Source organism: Balaenoptera borealis (genome assembly GCF_965194805.1).
Source record: "Balaenoptera borealis genome assembly, chromosome: 16".
Classification (NCBI taxonomy): domain Eukaryota; kingdom Metazoa; phylum Chordata; class Mammalia; order Artiodactyla; family Balaenopteridae; genus Balaenoptera; species Balaenoptera borealis.
The window spans coordinates 79,471,962-79,499,816 of record NC_138872.1 but is presented as its reverse complement, the minus strand read 5'-3'; the positions used below and the strand labels follow the sequence as shown (position 1 = coordinate 79,499,816).

Sequence of the window (27,855 nt, the reverse complement as noted above, 5' to 3'; positions counted from 1 at the left end):
TGTAAACTGACTCACTTAGGAGAAAAAGCCACTTGCTGATGGGTCTGCCTGGGGATTCCTTCAGCCCAAGCTCAGCCTGAGAATGCATGTATTTACATGTAAGATGGAATCTGAGTGTGGAACGGATCCTGTTTCATAATTCCCAGAGTTATCCTATACTCACCACCACAATCTTTTCAGAGAAAAGCTGATACTTATGTAAAGTACTTATGTGAAGTCTGCCTCATTGAATCCAGTTTAAGGCTAGCCCGGTCCTGCTTTCTGCAATTTCTAAAAACCATAGACAGTAGGCCTGGCCACTTCCACAAGAGCCCTGCCCGGGATCCCCCAAGAGAGAATAAAAACTACAAAGGCACCCGAGGCTGCCTGTTTCTCAGGTTTACAACAGGCGCTCAATGTCAGACAAACCAACATTTCTCAATAATCTTCAGGAAACAATGCTCCATCAGGATTAGCTCAAGGCTGCTCCACTAAGCAAATTTTCCCCTGGAAAATGGGGAGGGGCAATTTGGACACAGATAGGGGTATACAGAGGCACTGATACAGAGAATCAGTAAACAATGTTTTATATTCTACTTCCAGACCATGATGACCCCTCACTGACTATTTTAGGTTCTCTAAGTTGAAAGACTAGGTGAGGAAGAGAGGGTAAGGAGCTGATGCCAAGGATGAAATGCTGGATGCAGGGAACAGCCACCGGCCCAGGGCCTCGAGTTGCACTAGGGAACCACGTGCTTGGTGGCCTACAAGGCAGAGTAGACAAGAGGCTCTGAAGTACCAAACACTTCCTGGATCCTTTTGGTAGACAAGGCCCTAGAAACCTGGAGAGGGAACAAGTCCCTGGAAAGAGAGGAATAACTTGAAAGTGGAAAGCAACCATTACTTGGAAAATAAACAAAATCAGTCCATTGCTATATTTAGAATCTGTTCCCAGACAACCATGCATCCAAATCACGGCTCTGGCAGTACTCTGTGGTCTCTCTGTAATGCAGGGTTAATGGACTACTTGTCTCCTTACCCAGAGACTTGAAAAATCATGCCTTGGGAAAAACAAAAGGAGCCCTAGAGGAATGAGAGAAGTGTAGGTGTCCCAAATTAAAACCCTGCAGGATCGGAGAAGACAGTAGCAGGGGTGCAAGCCCAAAGCCCTCAGGTTTTGACAGCGCCAGTACACTAAGGACCAGGTGTGCCAAACATCCTCTCTCTCCTTCCACCAAGTACGACTGTCCAGGGAGTTATGATCTTGGGAACCGTACCTCTCTTGAAAAGCTCATCAAAATCTTATATTTGTATTAACCTACAAAGAAGGGTATATTTTGCAAAAAGGGAGCCTGTTAAAAGGCTCGACTGCAGGACTTAAGGTTTAACAAAAATGACACGACTCTCAAAGCCTCATGAAAAACGAACATGAGAGACTGAGTCAACAAGGTGAGCTTAAGTGATGAGGCCTTTTCCCCCTACTGACATCTAGAGAGAAACAGATCTGAACCTTTCTAACAACTACGCCTAAACCATGGAAAAAAGTCTTCTCTTTTCAACTAGCAAATCTACAGCCCTGCACACTACAGGGAAGAGAAGAACCACTGTAACCACAGGAAAAAACAACTTCTTTAAAAGCAACACTGCACCAGAGGCCAAAAGAACTGCAAGAGACAGCATGGGCCTAGACCCTCGTTACCCCATCCTCACACTGAGGGGCTCAGAACCAGCAGACCCGTCATAAACAGACCTGGGGCCTTGAATTCCATGAAATCTTGGACCAAGTGGATCTGCCATAGTTTGATGTTCTGAGACCAAGCCACCCAACCTCCTACTAGGAAGGTAGTTAACTGGCATCTTGAAAACCCATTTAAAACATGGCAGCAGTCGCCCCTCCACCACAACTTGTGAAAAAAAGATGGCACGATGGCCTTGTTGGGTTATCTACCGCCAACCCAGTCTTTCCAAGTCAGCTTAGAAGACTGTGAGGTTAACTATGAAAGCAAACTGAATACCTACGTCGCAAACCAGCCACCTCATAATCTTCCTCCCCCTCCTCCTCCTCCTCTTCTTCCTCTTCATTGCTCTCATCATCTTCGCTGTCCTCAGAGGCAGACTCCTCCGTATAATTCCTGTGGGGGGAAAGACACTTGTAGAGAACACGGATCTAGGCCAAAGGGGTCCTAAGAAAGGTAAAGTCCCACATAAATTGCGGCAACTTTTCCCTCTTCACAGACTAGACAGATTTCATGCTAAGGGGAGGGAACCTGAATCTAGGCCAGGACACAGGAAGCAGAATGAAAACCTAAGCTTTAACAGAGTGTCTCCTCTATCAGGCCCCAAACCCTCTGGCTACGATACTAATGGCAGCAAAAACCAAGACCAAAATGCAACCCCACCCCTCAACACACAAAACAAAACTCTGTTCCTTCTGTCTCACAAAAACAGCCAGATAATGTAACATTTCAGGTATTAAAAGTTGTCCCCAGTGCCGGGGTGGACTGAAAGGATAAACAGCCCAGACAGGTGTTACCCCACCTTGATGGCCCCCTTCCAGGAGCTGAAACAGCTTGCAGATGACCATAACATCAAAGCACTGGTAATCCCAGCTCAGAACAGCTGGTCCAAAGCCTCACCATTTCAGAGCAGCAGCCTCATCTCTCTAAGTGTAGCTGGAATGGAGTGAGAAATAACCGAGTAATGCTGTTAGGCAGGGTCAGGATCAAACAGCTCTGACCTTTCAAAGAGACACCAAGCCAGACTGCTTACAAGCTGCTCTTCTACAACCTCAAATTTCAACGTGGAAAACGTTATTAACTTTGGCAAACATTAGGCGTCTCCTCTTTACAAGGCCCTATGTTTGGCCTTACTGGGATGAGGACGAAGAACAAAGCACCATCTCTTCTCTCAGGGCAGAAACAATCTCATAGGAAGACAGCCGTGGATAAAACTGACCAAAAAGGCAAGATGCATCAAAAAACAACTTTGGACATGGAAAGCTGAATTGGAACACAGAGGAGGAACAATTAATCCTAAGGATGTTTCCAAAAAGCAGTGAAATTTTAGGTAGGCCATGGTCAGTTTAGCCAGGTGGGAGTTCTGGGGACAGGGAATATTCCCAGCTGGGAGGAAAGCACAAGAGGCAAGGATGCACAATGAACAGCCTGTAACAAGCACACAAATATGGGAACAAGGGCTCATAAAAACATCAGCTAGTATTATATAATAAGAGTCTCAAAAGTTAGGCTAGGGAGTTTGGACTTGATTCTAGAGACAAGGGGAAGATCGAAGTTTTTGAACAGGACAGTGACATAAGCAAATCTTTGTCTTATGTAAACCATTCTGGTATCACCACAAAAGCTGGATGGATAAGAGGGAGGAAGATATGAGGCAGAGTTGAGAAGCCACTGAAGGAGCCCAGATGAGAGATGGAAGAGGGCCAAATGACAGCAGGGACCACGGGGAATGGACAGCAGGACGCTGACTCATTAAGACATCTAGACACTGAATTGATAACATCTGGCAAGTGAATGAATAGGGAGACGGGGGAGAGGAAGACACCAAGTTGACATCAAAATTCTAATCATGCTAAGGAAGGAAAAGAGTAGGTACAGGTAAGGAAGGCAATGCGTTTCAGGATTTTTAGCAGTGACTGGCTGCAGAAGTCATCACAAATTAAGAAGTGGGCAAAGTGGAAGCAAAAGACAAAGGATATGTTATTTGAGAAGAACGTATGACCAAGAAGACATAAAACACGGCTGGTAATGAAAACTAGAAATGTCGACAATTAAGCTAAAATTAAATCAGAGCCCTTTGAGCCCCCACTGTAATACCTTAAATGATGGGGCTCTGCACACAAAAGACGAACTTACAGGTCCTCAGCATCATTCAGTTTGAATAACTGAAGCTCAAGTATAACAGCTATTTATTAATTTATTTGTTTTTAAAAGAAGAAATTCTCACCTGCCACGGGAGTTGCGCCTGGCAGTGGCAGGCTGGCAGGCTGGGCACTGCCATTCACCATCTGGTACTTCATAGAGGGCCGGCCTCAGACAAAACAGGTGGAAGGCTTTATTACACTCGTCACACAAGATCAGCTTGTCATCCTCACCTGCAAGGAGATGAACTTGTACAGCACTGCAGGAGTGTGGCAGTGGTCAGTGAGCTGCAAGGAAGAGCTGCTCAGCCTCGATTAACCCGATGGAAGAGCAAACATTCTAGTACACTGCTACCCCATTTTAAAAAACGCAGTCATCTTCTGAAAAGAAATGTAGCATTAACTAGACTATAGGTAATCTAGGGTTCAGGTCTTCTAACTTATATCCCAACATCTACTCCGGGCTGGAAGACGACAGTTAACATTTACTAGGAGATAGCAAAAAATCAAGCAGTAGCAGGAGATTTTTGCTGCCCCTGTCCCCCTAAGAGACGAATCTCCCATGAAGTATTACATTTTCTGCCCTTCCTCCTCCTCCCCGACCACACAAATGCTTCCCAACTCATATGGTTCCCCTAAACCATTCGGTTTCCCTACATTTGAAAATACACCAAACCAATTTAAATGATCATTTCCCCTCTCCAACCTTCATTCTACATCAGTTTTTAGAGCAACTGAATGATTTTACATAGGTCTTTTCATCCCTGTAAAGTAAATCACAAAACAGCTTTAGCCACTGAGAAGTCAACCACTGGGGGGGCTTTCAGCCATCTAGTTCCTTTTACACATAATGGGGCTCTAAAAGTTCTCAGCATTAAACAGTCCAAATGCTTCGCTCTGTAGGATTCCATGCCAGAAGGTCCAAATCCGACTATTCTTCACGATGTTCAAATACTGCCCTCTACTGGTAGCACCCACCTTACTTCATGGATGACTAAAATTCAGAGATAATAAGAGAGATTTAAAATTTTAGTTAAAACTAATTTGTTCCCTATAGAAAATCTAAGGATTGGCGATATCAACTGCTCTTATTTTATACTCAAAACTGAGGCACAAAGGGCCTGCTGTGATTTGCGAGAGTGTGACTTTAAAGACTAGCATTTTATGGACTTTCAGGAGAAGGTAAAATCTGGACCACCACCACCACATTTAAAAGTTGTGTACACAGAATTCTTGAGGGATAAAAGATCTTGGAAATGGAAGTCCTAGTGCCTAATACACTCAGATAAGCAACTCTGATTTAAATATACCTTTCTTTCGACAAACTTTGCATCTAGCATTTTCTGCTGACATATCCCATTTGATACAGGCATCAAGCATCCCAAGTAGAACATGCATTCTGGAAAAAGTCTGAGCTTCACGAATTGCTGTCTTCCATTTTTCCAGAGCAGATGCGACCTAAACAGAGACCAAACCAGGCCAGCATTACTACAATGACTTCAAAGACATGAAATGTGGATTCTTCACGTAATACTGACAGTATACACTGAGAGAGGACTGCAACTAGGTAAAGATACGAGAGCATCCCGATACGTTCACCTCCTAGAGCTCCTCCAGTCTAACCCACTTATCTTACAGAAGAAACCAAGGCTTGGAAGGGTGGAAAAAAGTTGCCAGAGGTCACACAAAGAATTCAAGGAGGGGGAAATGACTAGAAACAGGTCTCTTCTAGTGAAATTCACTTAAAGATTCAGTGTCATTTAAAAGCAGGAACACTTGTACTGTGTAAATAATGCTAGTATGCAACAATGTCATGTAGCTTGGTCAGTAAGATTATCAGTTTCTGCACTAATATGCACCATAATCCCAGATTACAGGGCCTAGAAATAGTAAATAGTATCTATAAAGCATTCTACAATCCTTAAAAGTATTAAGTACTGATATGAAATATTCTCTTGACTTTATCACCAACTTCTAACGTAAGTGAAATTTGTAAAGTCCCAGGGGTTGGCCTGATTTCATTCAGGGCAGTTACTCTCAGCATAATCCACACTGCCTCCGCTCATCATCAGAAAATGCAAATTAATTTAGAATTAGCAAAGTAAAAGAGGATGGAGAAAAATGTAATTAGGAATTTTCAACCCTCCCTCTATAAAATATACATTCTGAGGAGGAACAAAAATGCCATTTTAGGATAATTCATTTATTTGTATTGCTGTTTTATTAATTAAGAGGTGATTTTTTGGGATGTTTTCAAAGCACTAAAAAAGCCTGAACAATGAGGTGAGCATCCACGTAAACAAATGCCATTATAGGGGACCATCATTCTCAGACAGTCAGAAAGTACAACAGAGCTGGACAAGGTAAAGCTTCAGCAGTACACCAGAAGCTGAGAGACTAGGTTATCTCACTCTCATCTACCTTGTGGAGGTCATACTGCTTAACTCAGTCATGACTGAACTAAAGTTAGCCATGCTGGCTACTTTTATTATACAACCTGGCTAGCTCTAGCTAACTGACAACAGCACTGCTGGGTTTCACTGCCCTGTACTAGGCAAAAAGCCTATTTTAAGTAACAGTCTTCCTTCTATAAGAAAGGCCCGTTATCCCTGGAAGGCCACAGGCTTTGAAATAGAGCTGCCAAGGGACAAAGACAGTTGAGCTACTTCTGAAGCTGTGGTGTGAGAGTTCAGGGAGGGGACCAAAGGCTGTCCTTTCTCTTTCCTACAGAAACAGAGAACCACTGAGAGCCTTGTGTGTATAAATTTATGAATAACAAGGATAAGTAACAAACACATCGAAAAAATCTATTTAAGAGGCTGCTAAAGTTCTAATGGAAACTGACTCATTCCTTACTCCAACCTGCAGTGCAGATATTTCAACATCTGCCTTTGAAATACAATTTCCTTCCTTCCCTTTTCAGAGCTCCTCAGTAGGATGTAAGATCTACAATCACAGGTGCCTTGCGGGTCTTCTCCCCTAATGTAATGGAGAGCTGACACATGGTACCACAGATTCTCTTACTGTAATAACGCAAATCTCTTCATTCAGTGGAATATATAGTTAAGAATTTTAGGTTCGGTTCCTAAAAGAGTGTTATTAAGAACACTCAATTAGCCAGGGAATGGTTAAAATGGGCTTTGCTGTCCTCTAGTGGACAGTCAGATGCACAAAAGCATTAAAAAAATCATCAGTATACAGTACTGCTTTTTACTTATTTCCTATAAATTATAAAATCTGAGCACCCAGCACATGTGGCCTCATTAAAAGAAACAAACAAAAATCTGAAAGAGGGGCTTCCCTGGTGACGCAGGGGTTAAGAATCCGCCTGCCAATGCAGGGGACACGGGTTCGAGACCTGGCCCAGGAAGATCCCACACGCCTCAGAGCAATTAAGCCCGCCTCAGAGCAACTAAGCCCGTGCGCCACAACTACTGAGCCTGCGCGCCTAGAGCCCGTGCTCCGCAGCAGGAGAAGCCACCGCAGTGAGAAGCCCGCGCACCACAATGAAGGGTAGCCCCCACTCGCTGCAACTAGAGAAAGCCCGCACGCAGCAACGAAGACCCAACACAGCCAAAAATAAATAAATAAAATAAATTTATATATATTAAAAAAAAACTGGAAAAGATCTTGAGAATAAGCTTATTTAGCCTCATTTTAAAAACAGATTTACTGAGATATGATTTATATACTATCGATAACAAGTTCCCCCTGTAAAGTGTACAGTCAATGCCTTTTCATATACTTGCAGAGTTGTACAACTATCAACATAATCTTAATTTTAGAACATTTTCATCACCCAAAAAAGAAACCTTGTCATTCCCCATTCCCTCCCCTAACCCACCACTTCCCCGGCCCTAGGCAACCACCGTCTTCTTTTGTTTTATAGATTTACCGATTCTGACACTTCCTGTAACATGTGGCCTTTTGTGACTGGCTTCTTTTGCTGAGCATAATGCTCTCCAGCTTCATCCACATCCCAGCATATAACAGCACTTCACTCCATTTAACTGCTGAGTAATACATCCATTTTGTTTATCCATTCATCAGCTGGCAGACATTTGGATTGTTTCTGCTTTTTGACTATGCTGAATAACAAACACTGCTATGAATGTCTGTGCACATGTGTGTAATGTTCATTTATCATTTTTCATGAAAAGAAAGTTTGCCCAAGGTCTCACAGCAATTTAGGGCCAGGTCTCCCGATCCCCAATCCAACGCTCCTGGCATTATACATTAGATCCTGTTCTATCCACTGAGTTATCCATCTAGACCAGCCTCGTCTCCAGCTAGCCTCTAACTTCGAGGGTGAAAACAACAGGCACTCCGATTTTAAAGAACATCTTAACTCTCCTCCCACTGCACAAAATTCCAGTCCAGAACATTAAAAAAAAACAAAAAAAAACACCCCACCATATCGAAGACTTTTTAAAAACACAGGAACAGCAGCAAGATAAAGTTTTGACATACAACACGGTAGCATCAAGTAAATACTCTGTTTTGCAGTACTGCTGGGAAGCTGGACACACTACTCTGATGAAAAAGTCAAATTCTTTAGCATATTTAAATAAAGTTGGGACCTAGTTAGAAGTGGTAGAAGTGCGTATAACAAAATCAAGGGGAAGCCACCTTATGTGCAAGTCACCATTAATCCCTTTACCTAACAGTAAAAAGACAACATATCTTGGCAAGAATATAATGAGGCTTCAGACCATATTCTTCCATAAAAGAAAGTTTAAAATGGAAAAACAGATAATCAGGGACAAATGCATCCAAAGTAAACAGAGAGCCTAACAGAACCCAGGATTTGGCCAAATTATACAACGTCTTTCCCATTTAATGCAAGAAAATGAAATAAACATTAAATATTTGAAATAATTGACTATTACAAAAAGGGATTTGAGAGATAATCTACTTTTACAAATAAGGAAACTGAAGCACAGATTAGGGACTGATATTAGCTCATGCAACAACCTAGTGCCAGTTGAAAAAACCCTGGCCCATGCTAAGTGGAAACCTTCAAAGCAAAGGACAGTGGAAAATTTCAGAGCTGTGGCAAGGCTGACCTTCGGTGGGGAACTGCAGGGCATAATGCCATTTTAATGGAGAACATTGTTGAACTACTTAGTAGGCAGCCTAATTGATTTTCCAAGAAACTCTTCCATGTTTTCCATTTGTGTACTATGTGTCTGGGCCTCAAGGTTAAATCTGCAAAGTGCTCATATTTTCCTCCCCAATCAATCTAAGAATCATCTCATATGACAAGCTAAAAAGAGGTTACTTCGCTATGGGGTTGAATACTAAAAAAGAACTTAAATGAGAACTCTACAGCTACTAGTTCCCAATGAGAAGAAAAATGTTATGAGTCAAGAAATGGCAAGGAAAGATCACATCAAGAAGAATACTAGGACTTCCCTGGCGATTCAGTGGTTAAGAGTTCGCCTTCCAATGCAGGGGGCCTGGGTTCCATCCCTGGTTAGGGAGCTAAGATCCCACATATCTCCCTGGCCAAAAATCCAAAACATAAAACAGTCGCAATATTGTAACAAATTCAATAAAGACTTTATGTGTGTGAAATCTCAGTCTATGCCATGAATTAATAGTTAAACGTTTATCTAACTGAATCTTAGTTCTCTACTCACCTCTCACCCAAAATGTTCTTTCTTGTATCACGTATCACTCTTGGCCTCAGGAAGAAACCCAGGGGGAACATGACAACTGTGTACAACTACCGGAGGAGCTTTAGAGAGTAAACGCATTCTGTGCAAACTCAGAGGGCAAAACAAGTACCAGCTGTCAATGATGAGAAGGCAATTTCAGCTCAATCTAACAAACATTATGCCCACCCCCCCCTTCCACAACCTAATTAATTTCTACCTGTTCTTCAAAAATCCAGCTGATAGATTCTCCTCTCTGGGAAGTTCTAAGTTGCCCTGGTATCCCTCACAGGAGAGCCAAGCACTGCTCTTTCTCACCATACTTGTCACTCTACTCCAACCATCTCTCACACTCAGAGTTCCTTGAGAGCAAGGACTTCTGGCTTCTACTTATGACCAAAACCCCCAGACTTTTGCACAATGACTGGCACAGGCAAGCCTTTACCAGATGTTTGTGAAAGAAAGGAAAGGAGGGAGGGAGGGAGAGAAGTCAAAAACAAGGGAAAGTATTCCACTGGAAAATGGCTGAGACAGCTCCCTTAATGTAGTGTTTTCAAATTCTTTTCTTCACAAGTAATCTTAAGCAGAAATCGAATACACAAAAGAGAAAACAATGGAGCTGCTAATTATCCTAAAAAAGAAAAACCAGAGACAGCATAATGTTCATCAATAAGGAATTAGGATGTTAAAAAAACAAAACAACAACAACCAAAAAAACCCAAATAATACCAGGATGATCTATATGGACCGACAGAGAGAGAGGACAGATGCCTAGGATATGCTGATGAGTGAAAAACTGCAGAATATTATGCAGAGGGTTCCATTCTGTAAAAATCCAACAAAACTATCTTTGTATATACACAGAAACACGTCAAACTATTAAAGAGTGATATCCTTGTGGGGGGGGGGGTGTGTGTGGTGAAACTAAAATGGGAATTGTCTCATATTATATCTACCTCTCACATTTGATTTACTTACAATGAGCTACTTCTAAAATTAAAAAAAACCAGAAAACTGGATTTTACACATACAAAAAAATGAAGTTGGACCCTTACCTTATACTATATACAAAAATTAACTCAAAATGGATCAAAGATCTAAATGTAAAAGCTCAGACTATAAAACTTGTAGAAGAAAATACAGGGGGAAAGCTTCATGACATTGGATTTGACACCAACAGCAGAGGCAACAAAAGAAAAAATACGTAAGCTGAACTTCATCGAAGTTTAAAACTTTTTGCATCAAAAGACACCATCAACAGAATGAAAAAGCATGGAATTCCCCGGTGGTCCAGTGGTTAGGACTCCGCGTTTCCACTGCAGTGGGCACGGGTTCAATCCCTGGTCAGGGAACTAAAATCCCACGTGCTGCTCGGCACGGCTAAAAAAAAAAAAAAAAACCTGAAAAAGCAGCTCACGAAATAGGAGAATATATTTGCAAATCGTGTATCTGATAAAGGATTAATATTCAGAACATATAAGGAATCCACACATCTCCCCACCCCACCCCCACAAAAAAATTTAAAAATAGCCAAATGACTCAGAAAGACATTTCCCCCAAAAGATAAGTAGCCAATAAGCACATGAAAAGATGCTCAACATCACCAATTATTAGGGAAATGTAAATCAAAACCACAAGGTATCACTTCACACTCATTAGAACAGCTACTATAAAAGAGACAGATAATTACAAGTATTGGCAAGGATGTGGAGAAATTAAGACCCCTATACATTGCTGGTGGGAATGTAAAATGGTGCAGCTGCTATGGAAAACATTATGGCAGTTCCACAAAAAAATTAAACAGAATTACTATGTGATGCAGCAATTCTACTCCTGGGTATATACCAAAAAGAATTTGAAGTAGGAACTAGAACAGATATTTGTACACCCATGTTCACAGCAGCATTACTGGCTGGATGTGAGGGTAATCTGACTGTGATGTCTGTCATCCTACTGATCACCAGAGTTGATTCAGCTGACATGGCTGGCTAAGTGGATGTGCCCGTCCTCCCTCACTATTCCATGTGCACCCCATCCCTCCCGAACCTTCAAGCTTGGTCAAAAAGGACAACCTTCGGGACTTCCCTGGTGGTGCAGTGGTTAAGAATCCGCCTGCCAATGCAGGGGACATGGGTTCAATCCCTGGTCCAGGAAGATCCCATGTGCCGTGGAGCAACTAAGCCTGTGTGCCACAACTACTGAGCCTGCGCTCTAGAGCCCGAGAGCCACAACTACCGAGCCTGCGCGCCAACTACTGAAGCCTGCGTGCCTAGAGCCCGTGCTCTGCAACAAGAGAAGCCACCACAATGAAAAGCCAGAGCACTGCAACGAAGAGTAGCCCCTGCTCGCTGCAACTAGAGAAAGCCCACGTGCAGCAACGAAGACCCAACGCAGCCAAAAATAAATTAATTTATTAAAAAAAAAAAAAAAGGTGGAAGTGACCCAAGTGTCCACTGATGGACCAATAAACAAAATGTGGCCTATACACACAATGGAATATTACTCAGTCTTAAAAAGGAAGGAAATTCTGGCATATGCTACAATGTAGATAACTTTGAAGAAGTTAAATAAACCAGTCACAAAAGGACAAATACAGTATGATTCCACTTTATATGAGGTACCTAGAGTAGTCAAATTCATAGACACAGAAAGAAAATGATGGTTGCCAGGGATTGGGCAGGAGGGTGAAATGGGTAGTTTAGTGTTTAAAGGGCATAGTTTTGCTTTGGGAAGATAAAAAAATTCTGGAGACGGATGGTAGTAATAGTTGCAGAACAACGTGAATGTACTTAATGACATAGAAACATACATGTAAAAGTGGCTAAGTTGTTCATTATGTATATTTTACAATTCTTAAAAATTTAAAAACCACCACCTTTTAAAAAGAGGAATTAGCTCTGGTAAAGGGGGAGGGGGGACTCTGACACACTATCCAGCTCTACAGGCAGGGCTGTGCTCCACAGACCAGTTTGAAAACTACAATATTTGGAGAAAGTGATAAAGATCAAACACTGGCTAGGGAACAGTGCTTATGTAACTAAAAAGCATAGGGTTAGATAATTTCAAAACCAGATCACATACTTCTACGCAGTCATGAAACTACATCTTCATTAGCTAAATACCTTTGCTTCCTCTGCCATTTTTTTCTCTTCATCCACCTCTTCAGTCTTTGCTGAATCTTCGCTTTGGAGTTTTCTTCTCTTTTGCTTGGGAGCCATGAAGCCTTGGAGAAATTTCTTTATGACACTGGCTTGAAGGGCAATCACACACTCGCCAAAATCCTTCAGTTTCTCTAGTGAGATCACCTACAGAAAATGATTTAAAAACCAGACTGAGTAAAAAGGCCAAGAGAGAAAGATGAAAGCAGACAATCCTCGATTAAATTCAAATCAACCTAGACCCAAATTGGTCACATAACATTAATTTAACTGGGTTCCTCAGTTCAATGGATGGCTTATGCATTTGAAAGTAGCCGACTACTTGGATTTCCCTGATGAAGGGATCCATGGGAGGCTGAAACTTGCTCTACTTAAAGGAAGTTACTGAACTCATTCATACACTCAGTGACTGAGTGCCTACTACGTGCAAATGACGGTCTCAAGGCAAAGAAAAACTGAGAAGGAAAGTAAAAATTTACCAACCTAACAGCTTACAACCTATAAGCCAGATAATACATTTTACATACTTGATCTCATCTAAGCCTCACATTTATTTTACGGATGAGGAAGCATAAGCTAAATCACTTTGATCCAAATCATACTCTTAAGGACTGAAACTACCTTCTCAGTCACACAACACATGTTAATTAAAAAAATACCATTTTATAACTACAAAGAGAAACAGAGAATGATGATAATCCAACGTTAGCAAGGTGTGGGCCTGGGTTTGGCACAAAGTAGGCAATTGATAGATATTTGCTAAATAAACAAAAAAGTAACCGTAATATTTCAAACAGGCAAAATTCTTTCAGTTGAGTAATTCCTAAAAAAAATCTTTAAGAACAATAAAGATGTTTAAACCTTTTTCCCAGGGAATGTACCAAGAATTCATAACCAGACAAATGAAAAAAAGTTACATATATAAGATGCATATATAATTTGTTAATTCTAATAGCAAAGAAATAGAAATACAAAAGTCTGGCAGTAAAAGATTTACCATATCAACTCCATGCGTTATTATGTACCCCAAAGTGACATTAAAGACTAAAAGAGGGCTTCCCTGGTGGCGCAGTGGTTGAGAATCTGCCTGCTAATGCAGGGGACACGGGTTCGAGCCCTGGTCTGGGAAGATCCCACATGCCGTGGAGCAACTAGGCCCATGGGCCACAACTACTGAGCGTGCGCGTCTGGAGCCTGTGCTCCCAAGGGAGGCCGCGATAGTGAGAGGCCCGCGCACCGCGATGAAGAGTGGCCCCCACTTGCCACAACTAGAGAAAGCCCTCGCACAGAAACAAAGACCCAACGCAGCCAAAAATAAATAAATAAAAAATTAAAAAAAAAAAAAGATCATGTAGGTGACCCGAGGCCCAAATTTAGATTCTGGAAAAAAAAAAAAAAAGACTAAAAGAAATGGAAAGTATTTATAAATGAGGGAAAATTGGAGGGCGGTGGGAGGTTCAACTGCTCATAAAAATCACACAACTATTAACACACTGTTATAATGCAAATGATCAATTTGAAAAGACTCACAAATATTAATGTGTGGAGTTATGTGGACTTTATTATTTAAAATTAACAAAAAAATTTTTACAGTGATAACTCATGGACAGTGTTCTCCAATCTTTTCTCCAGCTTTGATACCTAAAATCTAATGTGGGACACGGGGTCTCTTGAACTGTTTCACCTATAACACTTAAGGGTCCTTCTGAACAGTAAGTGATAAGACTACAAAAGTGCCTTCACTGAAATGTACCTGTTTAACAGCACGAGTGCTGCCCAACACAAGTACAACTCTACTGAGCTGATCAAGTATAGAGAATGAACAAAAGCAGGATACACAAATGTTTCATACCTTATAGCACAGGCATCACATGGGAATGGATAGGTTAAATAATGTTATAATGACTAAGACTCCAGGACTAGTTTTCATTCAACTTAATAGTAAAGCTCTTTCTGAACAAAGGTTCTGAGCCAACTATTACATTTTCCTGGATACCAGCAGAATATAACAAAGGAAAAGTATCATAATGTACATAGAGAATTTAGGGTTCCACATGTGTCTTTCAAGACAAATGCAAATATGATTCCCAGGGTCATCTAGGGAAGTCAAGAACAATATCAGGGAACAATTCCAAATTGAGTTTCCATGAGTAACATTTCAAAGGGTGTTTTCCTTATATTCTTACCCGAGCTTCAAATTCTGAGGTTTCTTCCACATAACCAAGTCCTCCCTTTTGTAACCTTGTTGCAACTTCAATGAGATCACTACGAAGGAAGTTTAAAAGCTCCTGGTTGCCATCACAGGATTTTAGACCCAAATTTGGCTTCCGGGCCAGATGAATAGAATGAATAACGTCCTGGTACCTAGAAAAGTTGAGGCAAAGGGGAGGAGGAATAAAGACCATTTAAAAAACGGTCTATTAATTTCAATTACTTGAATGACATGTTTTATTTCTAGAAGACTTACTTAGATCCTTTTCATCTCTCGTTTAATAGTCTCATGTTTCTCGCACAAAATTTCAAATTTCTCTTATTCTTGATTCATTTAAAAAACACACATTTTGTTCTGTATATGGTAATTCCAGTATCTGAAGTGTGTTTCTTTACCTAGCTCTCATTCATGGTAACCGGTTTGTGTGGTTTTTTTTGGGTTTTATTGTTTTTGTTTTTGTTTTTTTACCATGAGTTTCTTGATATTTTATCTGTGGAAATTCTTTGAGGCCTGGTTTGAAGTTATGCTCCTCCAGGGAGAGTGTGCATTTGCTTATGTTAGTTGCCAGAAACTGCTACCAACTGGAGACAAACTTTAAATCGTCTGCCTGGAATTCTTCACAGAAGAAACATGAATTTGAGCTGAAAACCTACACAAGGACCTTCAGAGTTCACTTTCACACTAAAGATTAACCTTTTGAGGTCACAGTAATAAAGACTCTAATAAGACTCTCTACCCTGGATTGGCCATAAGCTTCACTGTTAGCTTCTTACACCAAAAACTAATGTTCAAGGTCATCGAAGTTAAGTACTAAGTTCCCTTTTCATTCTTAATAATAAGGAGTTTTAATATTATTTTCCTCTGACTATAACTTCACTGTGTCTCACTGGTGTTCTTATAAAGAATTCTGCTTTCATTGCCTTCTACCACATAATTTCCCCTTTATTTTCTTCTTTGATCTAAGTGTTATCAAGACAGGACGATTCTGAATACAATTTTAATTCATTTATACATTAAGCAGTGGACCAAAACCAATGATGTACCCATTATCACTCTCAAAAGTGTCTCAAAATTGCAGAGTATGTACTGAACAGTATTTTCCTTCTCTCTTCAATTAAACCTAAATTCCAGCATGAAAGCATGCAGATATTAAAGGTGGCCTTAAGGCAAAACCTATCCCAGCTTTGATAGAAACAACTGCTAGAACAGAAGGGACACTAGCAAATCTAGATGGCACTGATATTGATGCTAATTTTGTAGGCAGGTTTGCGTGGTTTCTCTTGGAGATATAATTCACATAACATTAAACTCACCATTTTAAAGCCTATACTTTCAGTGGTTTTCACATTTTAGAAGCATCAAAACTACCTAATTCCAAAACATGTTCATCACTCCATAAAGAAATCCCATACAGGTTAGCAGTCACTCTCAGTTCTCCCCATCCCTCATCCCCTGGCAACCACTAATCTATTTTCTGACTATAAATTTGCCTATTGTGGATGTCTCATATAAATGAAATCACACAATATGTGGCCTTTCTATGTCTGGCTTCTTTGACTCAGCAAAATGTTTGCCCACATTCTAGGATATTTCATCACTTTGTTCCTTTTTATGGCTGAATTTACGGATATACCACATTTTGTTTATCCATTCATCAGCTGATGAATATTTAGGTTGTTTTCATTTTTGGGGCTACTCTGGATACCAACAGAATACTTCTGAATACCAACCAATGTGGAACTGCATTTACAAGGCTGCCTAACTACAATCAGGCTCTCAGTCTGGTGTATGGCATGTTAGTCAATGAATAATCCTGCTACCCTGTATATACATGGTTTAAAAGCATACTTTTCCAAACAAGCATGAGGTGTCAAGAAAATACCAAAAAAAAAAAAAAAAAAAACAAACCCAAAAAATAAAGAAAATACCAAACAACGGGACTTCCCTGGTGATCCAGTGGGTAAGACTCCATGCTCCCAATGCAGGGGGTCCGGGTTCGATCCCTGGTCGGGGAACTAGATCCCACATGCATGCCACTTAGTTCTAAGAAGCCTGCATGCCACAACTAAAGATCCTGCATACCACAACTAAACAAGCCACAGCAAAGATCCCACGTGCTGCAACTAAGACCCCGCGCAGCCAAAATAAATAAATAAATAAATATTTTAAAAGAAAATACCAAACAACAAGAACATAAAAGAGTTATAGACTTTTAAAATTTTTACTTAAGCTTTTATGGATAAACAACAACAACAAAAAACCCTAAGATATGTATAATATCTAATGCTAAAGAGGAGATATGAGGAGCGAGATGAAAACCCTTACCTCTTCTCTAGTCTCTCTTTAAGCTGACTTTCTCTTATTCCCTGAGGGTGAAGGCAGTTTAGCAACTCATCCAGTTCCTTTTGACTATCACATAAAAACCTGTAGGGGCAAAAAACAAAAAAACCAAAAAAAAACCCGTTAACTCTGAAAAAAAAGAGAAGAATCAAACATTAAGAAAGGGATCTAGGGTTGGTGGTGGGAGTTGGGAAAGCAGAATTCCAACCTTGCTCAGAAGTAGAACAATTTACTGTTTCCATGAGACCTAATGTTAACTTTATCTTACGACACTGGAGCCAATGTTTCCTACTAAAATGTAATATGAGGGGACTTCCCTGGCGGTCCAATGGTTAAGGCTCCAGGCTTCCACTTCAGGGGGCATGGGTTCGATCCCTGGTCGGGGAACTAAGATAAGATCCCACATACCGCTCAGAGCAGGCCCAAATAAATAAATAAGCAAACAAACAAATAAATAAAAATAAAATGTAATATGAGACAAATTTTATAAAGTAAATAGGCACACTTGTCCATATCCCTTTCACAGAGTAAAGTTATATCAAAAAATAAAAGACAAAAGGTCATTAAACTAAAGGTGATCACAGCTAAAGCAGTTAATGCGATCACAAAAGTAGAAGGGACCCTCTCAAAACCTAGCTCCCTGCCTAAAAGCAGGATAGACACAAAGGAAGATTAGTGGCTATATTTACAATTCCTTATTCTTTAATAAAGATGAAAATCCTAAATACTTCTATTCCCAAGCAGACTGAAAGGCATTTCCAATGCTATGTAAGATCTACCATATAATATACAAAGTTACATTACAAGGAAAAAATAAAATTCTAAACCTTAAAGCAAACAGATATATTCTTATCAAAAAATCAAGTTTGCTTTTAAAGCAATGAGTTTACATATCCAAGAAATCAAAATCACACAAAATGCTCTTAATAGATAATCACTAACTCACTGCTTTCACTATATAAATTATTTTCTTAACATTGAAAAAGAAAAAGAAAGAGCAGCCAGATGAATGCTCACATTACCATAGATTCTGCCCCTGTTTGGGTATAGTGGTCTCTACAGCAATTTCTGTAGCTGGTCCATGTTGTGTGTTCGTGCTTACATTTTTCCCTAGGTTTGCTTTCTTACCTAAGAAAAATTTATACATTAGGCTGAATATAATACATACTCAATTCCTAGTTTCAAACCTAAGCAGTACACAGTGCAAATTCAACAACCAATAACACAGATGCTGCCTATTAAATATATCCACATGTACAACAGATGCTAATTTCTCTTAAACATCTTACATACAGCACATTATCTGAGACAGTTGCTCTCTATACAGCTGAACAGGCAAAGTTTAAGAGTATCACAAGTTATTGCAACAGAATGCAGAGAGATGACTAAATGTCTCAGAGCAAATAAATAATCTGCTCCTTGTACGTGATGTTTAGCATAAAGGCATCTGTAGTGAAGTAGACACAACTGAAATATATAAACTACTACAAACTTACCCCTGGAGGCTTCAAATGTCAAATATGATTAACTTTTTTGTAAACCAGCTCCTGTATACTAATATATGACATTACTATAGATAGATCTTAAGCCAGTATTTGAGGCCTTACCTAATTCTACAATTGGTTCTCTCCCCTGCTCCCCTTCTCTCCCCTTTAACCTGCAGCATCTTCCCTACAATACTAACACATAACCTTGTTTAGTCTTTTCAGTCAGGTAATTCTGAAGAAACTCTGCCATGCTGGAACTAGAAAACATGAAGGAACAACATCCACCAGGATGCTCTAGAAGTGAAGGGATGTAGATGCCAGTCTTCTCCCGGGAGCTGTAACTGTGTGGACCTGATTTCTGAAAACAGCCATTAAGCTTTTGAGACACATTATAAAATCACAGTCCTTCATCCCACTGGAATCTCTCTCAAGTCTGAAGATCCTAACTTCGTATTTACTGCCCTCACCTGGGTATTTACAAAGTCTACCAAAACTAGACTTTTCTACTAAGTACTACAATCTAATAAATAACGTAATTCAACAAGAAAATGCCTTAAATTTGAAGTTTTGGGCTATATACTAATTTCCTTATTTAACGATTTTGTGAGTTTAAAAGTTTGGGTTATGAGTTTCTCTAAAATGAAAGAAAACTACTTTCTGAGAAGCAATATTCATTAGGTTATATAAAGTACAGCTGGAAGGAAGTTTATGTACCATCTAACGCAATGGTTCTCAACAGAAAGCCATGCTGCCTCCTAGGGAACATCTGGCAATATCTGGTGACATTTGGTTGTCACTAATGGCATCCAGTGGGCAGAGGTCAGGGATGCTGCTAAGTCACTTACAACACATAGGACAACCCCCCACTACAAAGAATTATCTGGCCCAAAATGTCAACAACAGTGAGGCTGAGAAAACTTGATCTAACCTAACCATCTGGTATTTTTAAATTTAAAATTTTTCTTTTAATTTCTTTCTTGGGGGAAAAAAAGAGAAATATATATATATACACATATACACACACACACATACACATACACACACACACATATCTATGTATAGGTCAAGAAAGAATATATACACACATATATATATATATTTAGAAAAGTACACTTTTCTATTTCACAAACTGAACATACTCATGTAACCAGAACCCAAGTCAAGAAAAAAAACATTATCAGTGCCCCTCATGACCCTTCTCAGTCACTTATTTCTAGTTACATATTTGCTGTGTTTCTCCTCACTAGAATTTTAGTTAATTGACATTCAGGACCTTTTATGTCTTGTTTGCTATCTTGTATCACAGCACATGAAAAATTGGTTGGCAAATAAAGAGATGCTCCATAAATATTAAATAAATGAATTTTTAAAGTGGAGGAAAAAGACACATAACTGCCTTCTTGGCCCCTTACCTCAATTCCAGCCCTTGAAGTACCTACAAAGAGACTTCCAAGGAACAAAGTTTGAAAACTACTTGTATAAATCTAATACCCAAATATCCTAATATTCAAGTTCTTTATCTTTTCACACTATGCCTGGAACAAAGTCGATAATCAAATGTTAAGTTTCCTTCCTTCTGCTATGCATTTCACATCTTCCCACCTCACTCAAATAAATCTACCTAAGAAGGCAATAAAGAAATTTAGCAAGTGAAAAAAAGTGACAGAGGAAAGACAGTCTTAATACTGACCCTACTTGAGCAGGGTAAACTAACTAATAGATATACATACTACGGGGACAGTAATCCTCATCAGCAGAGTCTGCACGGTCTTTTCGGTGATGGATGAATCGGTAGTCAATGCTGTCATGTACCCAGCCTTTCTCAATGAACAAACCTGGAACTTCATCTGAGAAGAGCCAGTATCTACAAATCACAACCACATATTAATGTGTTAGTGAAAGATCATGAGCACAGGATGACTTCATTGTTGAGGAAGATGATTACAGAATATCACTGAACATTCAGCAGATACAAATCCTAAAGTAAAGCACAGAATACTAAAATTTTGGGAATTTGAGATTCACTTAATATCTGTAATTTTTATAACTTCTAATATTTCACTACTTTAGGTTCCACACAATGTATGCATTTAAAATATCTTACCATTTTTAAAGACTTCTATTAGGATTACATTTCTCCTATCACCATAATTTAAGCTTCATATCTGTGGTATCTTTGAGGACAGGGTCATGTCTTATCTAACTTCATAACCCTAGCATTTGGCTCAGTAAATATTCAAATAAATGTGTGATGAGCAACTCTGTTTCCAATATCCACGAACAGGGAAGCCTGTCTAGACTTAGTACTAACTAGCAACAATATAGCAGCCCTAAAAGATGATAAAAATTAAGTTTAACAACTCACCTATTATGGTTTCGATCTGTACCAATTGGAGTCCTACGCATGACTAGTTTTGCCTTGGCAATTCCCTCCTGGAAAGCCTTCTCAGCAGCTGCTTTGTGCTTTCGTATTCGTTCTTCTTCAGCTTCACGTTCTAGTTTCACTGTTAAAGATAAAATGAATCGATTAAGTTTTTTCCTAGTAAATTCTACTCTTACAAATTTAAATAAGATATGGAGTGAGACGTGCCTGGTATTAAGTAGAAATCTTAGTTTCCTTCTCCTAATTCTAATCTGTTATAAGAAATAATGTGTAAGGCAGCAATTTCTATCTGTTCCTTCTATGTTCTTTGAATTTTGGTGATGTCTCAGCCATCAACTCAGTGCAAAATCTTTTCTCTCCAAAATTTATTATTAGTTTAACTAATAATAATAATTATTATTATATTATTATTATTATTAGTTTAACTATTAATAATAACTTATTAGTTTTATAATAAATTAATTTTATTTTATTGATAATTAATTTTAAATGTAAAGTTAAAATAGTCCTTAAACAGAATTAACTGAAACATTTTCTGACAGGACCAGCCACAGGATCCTCAAAATGATCAGGATGAATAAAACCAAAATAGCTATTTCAAAATAAAACATATTTCAGTCCTGAGGAATTCAGAAAAAGAATTGAGAAAGCAAGGGCACGGAAGCATCAGCAGATAATAGTAATTATTGCCTCTTTAATACTATTTTTTGAGTTATTCAGCAAGTTGCTTCTGTTAATGATGAAAAAAAAGTTTTAATCAATTTATTTCTGATCATTCATTTTATAAGTTTATTCTATCCAGATAGAAATTTCCCTCAATAACGAAAGACACCCAGGAATCTTTCAAGTTTTTCCACAACTGTCACAAATTTTGATACTGTAAGTAAAGGGCACTGCTATTCACAATGTCAGCAATTTTACTGCTGGTACTCTACTGATGACAACATCCACAATGTAGCGAGAATCTGGAAAATGCATCAGTCTAAAGATGTTACTTAAAATTTTAAGACAAATTTCATCTATTTAAAACCAATATGGGGGAATTCCCTGACAGTTCAGTGGTTAGGACTCAGTGCTTTCACTGCCGTGGGCCCAGGTTCAATCCCTGGTCAGGGAACTATGATCCCGCAAGCTGCACAGTGCGGACAAAAACCAAAACAGAACGGTATGGTATTTGTTACTTTTAATAAATGGTTTTCTAGCCTGAATAGAGCTGTACATTTGCAACAATGATTACAGTAGAAATCAGTACAAAGGTAAATGACAAAAAGAGTAATGGCCAAATCACAATAAAGGAAAAGCTCCTTCTCTTGCAGGTACAAACAAACAAAAAACAATCTAGGGAAAGTCATCAAAAAAAAAGACCAAATTTAGTTCCAGAGGTTACAGCACTGAGCTAGACATCAAAAGACCTGAACTCTAATTCAAATACTGTCCTTGGCAAAGTACTGATATTTATTACATATTTTATAATTACATTACAGGGACTCCCTGGTGGTCCAGTGGTTAAGAATCCACCTTCCAATGCAGGGGACGCAGGTTCAATCGCTGGTTGGGGAACTAAGATCCCACATGCCACAGGGCAACTAAACCCGCACGCCACAACTACTGAGCCCATGCGTTCTAGAGCCCACGTGCCACAATTAGAGAAAAGCCCAAGCGCCACGACTAGAGAAGCCAGCGCGACACAACGAAGATCCCACGTACCACAACTAAGACCCGACGCAGCCAAATAAATAAATAAAATTTAAATATATATATATATAATTATATATTTATAATGTTCTGTTTGTTTCTCTATATCAATAATCAACTTATTTCTGGCTTCTCAATTCTACTCAAGACACTGTGGTATTGGTATAAAGACACACATAGCCAGAAATAAGTTGATGTGTCTATAGTCAAATTAACTCAAAATGAATCAAAGACCTAAATGTAAGAGCTAAAACTCTTAAGACTTTTAGAAGAATACATAGGAGTAAATCTTCATGACCTTGGATTTGGCAGCAGATTCTTGGATTTGACACCAAAACCACAACCAACCAAAGAAAAAAATAAATAAATTGGATGTCATCAAAATTTTAAAAATTTGTGCTTCAATGGACACTATCAAGAAAGTAAAAAGAGAACAAACACACAAAATGGGCGAAAATGTTTGTGGATCATGTATCTTAAGGGATTGGTATCTAGACTATATAAAGACCCCTTGTAATTCAATAATAAAAAGACAAATAACCCAATTTGAAAATGGGCAAAAGATCTGAATTAATATTGTCCAAGAAGATATACAAAAGACAAACAGGCACAAGAGAAGATGACATCATTAGTCATCAAGGAAATGCATATCAAAATCACAATGAGGGCTTCCCTGGTGGCTCAGTGGTTGGAAGTCCGCCTGCCAATGCAGGGGACACGGGTTCGAGCCCTGGTCCGGGAAGATCCCACATGCCACGGAGCAACTAGGCCTGTGCGCCACAACTACTGAGCCCGTGCTCTAGAGCCCATGAGCCACAACTACTGAAGCCCACGCGCCTAGAGCCCGTGCTCCACAACAAGAGAAGCCACCGCAATGAGAAGCCTGCGCACCACAGCAAAGACTGGCCCCCGCTCGCCCCAACTAGAGAAAACCCACGCGCAACGATGAAGACCCAATGCAGCCAAAAATAAATAATTAATTAATTAAAAAAAAAAAACCCACAATGAGATACCAATTCACAATCACTAGAATAGCTATAATCAGAATCATAGAATAACAAGCGTTGGCAAAGATGCAGACAAGTGGAGAAATTACAACCCTCATTTACTACTGGTAGGAATGTAAAATTGTGCAGCCACTTTGAAAAACAGTCTAGGACTTCCTCAGTTAAACAGAGCTACCATATGATCCAGCAGATCCATCCCTAGGTATATACACCCATGAGAAATGAAAACATATCTCCACACAAAAACTTGTACACCAGTGCTTGTAGCAGCATTATTCATAATAGCCAAAAATGATTGAAACAAACCAAACATTCATCAACTGATAAATGGATAAACAAAATGTGACATATCCAAACAATGGAATAATATTCAGCCATAAAAAGGAATTAAGTACTGAGACATGCTACAGCCTGAACCTTGAAAACATGGTAAGTGAAAGAAGCCAGTCACAAAAGACTACATACTTATTATACAGCTCCACTGATACGATGTATCAGAATAGGCAAATATAGAGATACAGCAGTGGACGGTGATTGCTTAGGTCTGGGGAGGATGGGTATAGCTAAAGGGCATGGGGTTTCTTTTTGAGGTGATGAAAATGTTCTAAAATTGACTATGATAAAGGCTGCACATATCTGTGAATATATTAAAAAACAATGAACTGTACAATAAACGTGGATAAATAGTATAGTATGTGAATTATTTCTTAATAAAGCTGTTTTTTAAAAAGTTCAGACTTAATGGTGCTATGAAAGCCCCAAATTTTTATTTCCTTACATCTTAATAAGGAAAAGATTAATATCTGAGTTGGCAACTGTGCTGAGGGCTTCAAATACCTTGTCATTCATTTGTTACGACAATCTTAAGCATATGAGGAAACTGAGGCATGGATAAGCAACTTGCTCAAAGAACTATAGCTAAGTCGCAGGTACCCAGGTCAGCCCATTCCCAGGTCATATGTTATCTCCACTATGTCTGTTTGTGGATTTGGTCCTTTACTAAGCCAGAAAAGATGCCAACATCACACTAATCCAAGTCAAACTATCATTAACTGCAGAATGCCAGGCTGAACACTCCTGCTAGAATCTTACATACCTAGAAGGGTCAGGTTATTACACACAGAAATAACTAAATAGTTGTGACAAACGAAGATGCTACCATTACCTCAGTAATTTCCTTCCTTCTACTATCTTCTAAAGGGCTTCCTCTTTTCTCTCAACACAAGATTTTACCTTTCATTTCTCTCTCCTGAATTTCCCGCTCCTTCTTAGCCTGAATGGCAAGCAGCCGTCTGCTCTTCACGGCACTGATCATGTCTTCAGCTTCCATATCTACCTGGGGCTCAAACTTCACGACTTCTTTTTTCCTATCAGCTTTGCCTAACCCATTCTCCTCTTTTCCATTTTCTTTATTTCTGGCTTCCATTTCTTTCCGTTTCTGTTTCTCTGCTCTCTTCTTATCATTTTCTTCCTTCAATACAGCAAGCCGTTCCTTCCATAACTCTGCAGACATCTGCTGCCTGGTTTCCATGTGGTCCTGCACTGAGTATGTCATGAGAATCCGGTGGCAGAGTGCTGTCAAGATCTGCAGTTTCTCTTCCGATGTTAGCTCAAAAAATTCAGAGGTCTCCAGCTTTTCTAGGAACTCATCTTGTACCTCATTGTCCTCAAATGGTGCTGAATCTTTGTTGTCATCCGTGTCTGAGCCCTCACTTTCTTCCTGAATGTCAGATTTGCGCAAGCAGAGCCGAACCAGCTCTGAAACAGAATGCAGAGTCAGAGGGATTTCTGACAGCTTCATTCCCAATTCACCATAGTCTTCTGCTATTTCATCTTGTAACAAGGTCTGTAAGAGGATGACCAACACTCTATTCAGGTATAAAAAGCCACCCTTTTCTGCACTCAAGGCTTCCATAAGGGACACAGCAGTAATAGGATACTGAGCATCTGGTAAGAGTAACCCAGAATAACAGCTCAAGAACTCCACCACCATGGCCACATCCCCAAAGAGTGTATTGGGCAGCCCTTCAGGGGTATCCACCAATTTAAACGTTGGAAGGTTTTTGCCAGTTAACTCTTGGTCCTCGTACCGCTTCTGTTTCTCTAGTTTCTCGAGCATTTCTTTCTCTCTCCGTTCCTTGGCTTTCTCCTTCAACTTTTCTTTCAGTTCCTCTCGTTTCTTTTTCAAATATTCTTTGCGCTGCTCTTCAGACATAGAAGCCCATCTCTTTTTGTGCTCTAGAAGCTCAAAGCGTTTTTGAACAATACTTCGCAATTCTTCTGGGAGACGAGCTCTATCCTCACTAGAGAGGAGACGAGCTGTTTTGGAGATAACACAGGACAGGGCGCTCTTCTTGTCCTCCCTGTCTTTGTTTTCTTTGTAGTAGGCGATAAGGTGGAGGGCAGCAGGAGGCAGATGTTTATGAGGTTTACTAGAGGACCTAGGTGTGCCCCCAGAATTCCTCGGGGCTCGTGTCACCTTCTGAGTGCCTTTGGCCATGTCCAACAAAGTCATCTGCTTCATTTTGGTTTTAGGAGTCTTCAAGCCCTTTTTGGGAGATTTGGAATTCCCTGTGGATTTCTGTCCATTCAGGATGCCTTTGCTTCTGCCCTTTGCTTTCAAAGGTTTGTCACTATGCTTCCCTGATTTCTTGCCAGGTGGGCCTTTCTTAGGAATGTGAAAGTTAGCATGTAGCTTGTTGGGCGACATCATCTTCATCACTTCTTCCAGATGCTCTTCTGGAGATTTGGAATTCTTTGAGTTCTTCACTTTGAGTGGTGAGCCATTCAAGGATTTCTTCAAGTGTACATGACACCATAACTTAGGATTTAGTGGTGAACTGAGAGAAGAGTTGTCTGTCTTGGATTTCTTTGAGGGCTTCCTGTCTGGAGATCCAGTATTCTTCCTCTTAGTAGAGGGGTTGAGAGTCATGTACTAGAATTTAAGAACAGGAGCAAAAATAATTTTAAAAACTAATTTAAAGAAGCAATATTTAAGCATCCTAAAGGCCCTCTTCCCCATCTATTCAGGTAAAGCTACATATTCATTTCTCTTCATAGACACTCTGTCCCTGAAAAAAACAAAGCCATGAATGTTAGCTAATGTTTTAGCCATATCAACACAAAATTCTCTTGATACTCAGACTTAAAAATCTATACTCCGGGACTTCCCTGGCGGTCCAGTGGTTATGACTCCATGCTTCCACTGCAGGGGGCATGGGTTCAATCCCTGGTCAGGGAACTAAGATCCCGCATGTCGTGCGATGTGGCGAAAAAAAACATCTATACTCTGATATTACGCGTTTTCTGCTATATAACTAGTTTTCTGCTTATATATAGATTAGCAGTTCTTAAATACCTTAATGAAATCTATAAACTCTTTCCCCAGAAACATACAAAAATCATGCATACAATTTCAGAGTCCATGGGTCCCAGACTAAGGATACTTGATCTAGATAATATCAACATCTGAGGAATTTTAAAATTATTGCTTTTGAGACAGGATTGTATTTTTATCCTTTAAACCTTTGGTACAACTAGGGGTATTCTATGTTTAGAATGGTAGAAAGCATACCACTTAAGTATTTTTGTTTAAACTCAGAAGCATATTTTCTTATTAAGAGTATCAGTAAGTATACTAACGACAACAAAACTCTGCTCACAAATAAGGAGCCCTCCTGATCCTGGCTCCTTAACCTCCTCTTTGTCCTCACCCCACCCCTCAAGAACTCTTTCCCACAAATACATTACTAACTACAAGCCCCATGGGACTTCCCTGGTGGCGCAGTGGTTAAGAATCCGCTTGCCAATGCAGGGGACATGGGTGCGAGCCCTGATCCAGGAAGATCCCACATGCCGCAAAGCAACTAAGCCTATGCGCCACAACTACTGAGCCTGGGCTCTAGAGCCCGCGAGCCACAACTACTGAGCCCACGCGCCACAACTACTAAAACCCACGTGCCTAGAGCCCGCGTTCCACACCAAGAGAAGCCACTGCAATGAGAAGCCCGTACACTGCAATGAAGAGTAGCCCCCGTTCGGTGCAACTAGAGAAAGCCCG

General features: G+C 39.8%; 1 protein-coding gene across 3 annotated transcripts in view; it reads right to left on the bottom strand.

The window, feature by feature from the left end:
- The window catches only part of BAZ1B (bromodomain adjacent to zinc finger domain 1B), a 70,033-nt gene that overhangs the window by 6,264 nt on the left and 35,914 nt on the right, over nucleotides 1–27,855 (bottom strand). For all 3 annotated transcript variants that reach the window (XM_082359410.1, XM_082359409.1, XM_082359408.1), the window contains 10 exons: nucleotides 25,029–26,730; nucleotides 21,076–21,214; nucleotides 20,441–20,574; nucleotides 18,246–18,351; nucleotides 17,209–17,307; nucleotides 14,858–15,035; nucleotides 12,636–12,818; nucleotides 5,167–5,314; nucleotides 3,943–4,090; nucleotides 1,999–2,111 (listed from right to left, as the gene is read on the bottom strand). In XM_082359410.1, coding sequence (XP_082215536.1) covers nucleotides 1,999–2,111; nucleotides 3,943–4,090; nucleotides 5,167–5,314; nucleotides 12,636–12,818; nucleotides 14,858–15,035; nucleotides 17,209–17,307; nucleotides 18,246–18,351; nucleotides 20,441–20,574; nucleotides 21,076–21,214; nucleotides 25,029–26,730 — 2,950 coding nt within the window. The remainder of the gene's footprint in view (nucleotides 1–1,998; nucleotides 2,112–3,942; nucleotides 4,091–5,166; nucleotides 5,315–12,635; nucleotides 12,819–14,857; nucleotides 15,036–17,208; nucleotides 17,308–18,245; nucleotides 18,352–20,440; nucleotides 20,575–21,075; nucleotides 21,215–25,028; nucleotides 26,731–27,855) is intronic.